The 3,019-nt window shown below is 58.6% G+C and overlaps 1 protein-coding gene across 1 annotated transcript; it reads left to right on the top strand.

Moving 5' to 3' along the window:
* Positions 1 to 703: 703 nt before the first annotated feature.
* On the top strand, positions 704 to 1,516 carry COL26b_013268 (uncharacterized protein; the record flags this gene model as incomplete). Its single annotated transcript, XM_053185889.1, has 1 exon — positions 704 to 1,516. One exon carries the CDS (start codon positions 704 to 706, stop codon positions 1,514 to 1,516), a length of 813 nt encoding a protein of 270 aa, XP_053030162.1.
* Between the last annotated feature and the right edge of the window lie 1,503 nt (positions 1,517 to 3,019).

Raw genomic sequence — 3,019 nt, 5'->3', positions numbered from 1 at the left:
AAGCAGTATATATTGACTGTCAAAAGCCAGATCTTGTCCTGCTCAAACGGCAACTAGCTACCACAACAACCATCTTTCTCTCTTGTCCTTTCTTTGACTGACCTTAACACCTGCCACTCGCTACCCACACTTGCCCACGTTCCTCTTAGTTTTCTTTGCCAACATGGTCGGACCGCGTCCACTCCTCGTGCTTCTATCTGGCGCCTCTCTATGGGTGTTGTCCAGCCACGGGGCGCCTGCGAACGGGATGCCTGCGAACGGGATGCACGTCGCCCGAGGGGGGAACATGCCACCAGCGGAGGCCCAAGTTGCCAACAGACCTCTTTCCGGGCATCACGCCGCACTAGGGTCTGAGGGTCAGGACGCCAGTGTCCGATATCAGTTAGACAGTGTCTCGCCAAGCTCGGAAGCCGCGACTGAAGACGGGCTTTGGGAAGGCGACGCACTCTCGAGGAGAGCCACGGGCAGGAAGTCCGGATCCTTCTTCAGCCGTTTCAAGGTATATTAAGCCCTATTCATGGACTGACTCCAGCTGACCGCCGCCAAGCGCCCCTTTAGTAGGCGGCCCTCCACCAGACGGCCATCCACCAGGCGTCCCTCTGCCGGACGGCCCTTTGCCGGACGGCCTTTTACAAGAGGCCCCTCGTCAACCCAAACGGTAGCCGGGGGCTCTCGTTCCGGGAGTCTTCCTGCGAAGCAGCCGATGGCCGACGAGACCGCCCTCGACGAGACCGCGGCCGACGAGACCGCTGTCGACGGGGCTTCCGCCGACGGGAATGCCGTTGACGAGACCGCCGCCGACGGGACTGCCGCCGACGGGTTCACGGGCGAAGAGGGTTCAGGAGCCGAGGGCTCTGCCGGTGAGACGACTGCCGACGGGTCTTCCGTAGACGAGGCTCAAGTCCAGAAGCGATCCACCACCAAAGGCTCTAAGAAGAAGGTGTCCACCGGCGAGACCTCTACCGGCGCGACTACTGCTGATGAGACCTCTACCGGCGCGACCACCGCTGATGAGACCTCCACCGACGAGACTTCTACCAGCGGGGCATCTACCGGCGCGACCACCGCTGATGAGACCTCCACCGACGAGACTTCTACCAGCGGGGCATCTACCGGCGCGACCACCTCTGATGAGACCTCTACCGGCGCGACCACCGCTGATGAGACCACCGCCGACGAGACCTCTACCGGCGCGACTACTGCTGATGAGACCTCTACCGGCGAGACCTCTACCGGCGCGACCACCGCTGATGAGACCTCTACCGGCGAGACCTCTACCGGCGCGACCACCGCTGATGAGACCTCTACCGGCGCGACCACCGCCGACGAGACCACCGCCGACGAGACCTCTACCGGCGCGACCACCGCTGATGAGACCTCCACCGACGAGACTTCTACCAGCGGCGCATCTTCCAGGAAGACCTCGGCGAGCAAAACCGGTTCGAAGAAGACCACCTCAAAGAAGACTGCTGCCAAGGGGGCCGCTGCTGACGACACTGCCGCGGAGTCCGTATAGGACCAACTCAGTAAAGCACCGAACCGGAGCGCAGCTCTCGTTACTTGAGCGGCTTGGCTCCCACATATCGGGTCATCGCGATCGGCTTGTAGATAGATACCTGTTAAGTACGTCCCCGTGAGGGCACTTTTAGACGCGTTCGCAAAACGCAGCGCCGTGGAACGTGCGACATCTCATATTTACGCTCTGTATTTGAAGATTAAGTTATGGTTCTTACTCGAACAATAAATCACCGTTGCTACATAAGATGCAGTCGTCATGTCTATATAAGCAATCCCTCACAATACAATGGATAGTTTCCGAGCAAGGCAATGCCCTCCGGAATCCGGTTGACATGGGTAGGCGTAGCAGCCGTGTTTGCTCCCTGCCCGACCCCTCCTGCGACTGGCCATCATGGTTCGCTCGACAGCGAGCACCCGCCGCGCGTGCCCCATGACCCGCAGAGCAGGTAATCATTAGACAGACAGAAGTCTCGAGCTTCCCCGTCATCAGGATCAGCTGTCGACGCCGTATGCTTCGTCAGAGGACCGGTAGGCGAGGGGTGAGAACCTGTTTGCGTGTCACGACGGGGTCATTGATGCGAGGTCGTTCGTATACGTGCTGTTTTTCAAGGGGATTCTACACCACTTACACCGAGGTTGGTTCCATAGTAAATAGGGGACGAAGGACCACTGCGCCCACACTACGCTTACCTTACCTGCCTTAGGTAAGTAATCCTCTTCCTTCAATTCCCTAGGTAGTCTTATTTCTATAGGCCCAAGCCTATCATCGCCTAAACACTATGCTTAGGCGGTTTTCAAGATGATTACACCTAGTTTACAGACGACAACAGATGAGTCCCGGTCCCAACATCTGGTAACCTTGCGGACCGAGCGTTAAAGGACATGTCCCCGGTTTGTTCGTCCCTCCTCCCCTCTCTCCGACCACGCCACGCCGTTGCGCAAACCCGCAGCCCCCCCACCCCCCTTTTTATCAGGCCCCGTCTCGTCCTATCGATAGGGGGTCGGTGGGGAACGGTGGATCGACGTCTTTCACCTCCATATCGCTAGCTAGGGACCCCCGGGCGGGTGAGACTGTCGACAGTTGACCACGCAAGTAAGTGTTCACGTGCGCAAAGTCGAGAGGCTCTGGGTCAAGATTCTGCTCATACGAGGGGAAGAACGGACGATCCCCACGACGCTGGTACAATGTGGATAGGCAGGCTCGGCGCAACCCTCCAAGACCCTTGGGCTCTCACTGGTTATTTGCATTGTGGTTGTTTGACCTTGCATCTGACAGGAGTCAGGCGGTCTTGGTTGTGTTTAACCCCACTAGCTGCCCGTTGTGCCTGCCGGCGTTGTAGCCGCAACCGATTCGCCGGGCCTGACCCGGCGAAGCACAGCGGACCCTGATCCGTTCGGAGATGGCCGTTGTTTCAAGGATTCCACCGGCTCCCTTACTACCTGCTTTGTTTTGGGAGGGGAACAGAGAAGGGAAAAAGCCAAGGAAAAAGAGGGAAAAGGC

This window comes from Colletotrichum chrysophilum (genome assembly GCF_026319265.1).
Source record: "Colletotrichum chrysophilum strain AFK26 chromosome Unknown scaffold_216, whole genome shotgun sequence".
Classification (NCBI taxonomy): domain Eukaryota; kingdom Fungi; phylum Ascomycota; class Sordariomycetes; order Glomerellales; family Glomerellaceae; genus Colletotrichum; species Colletotrichum chrysophilum.
This window is presented reverse-complemented; position numbering and strand designations above follow the sequence as displayed.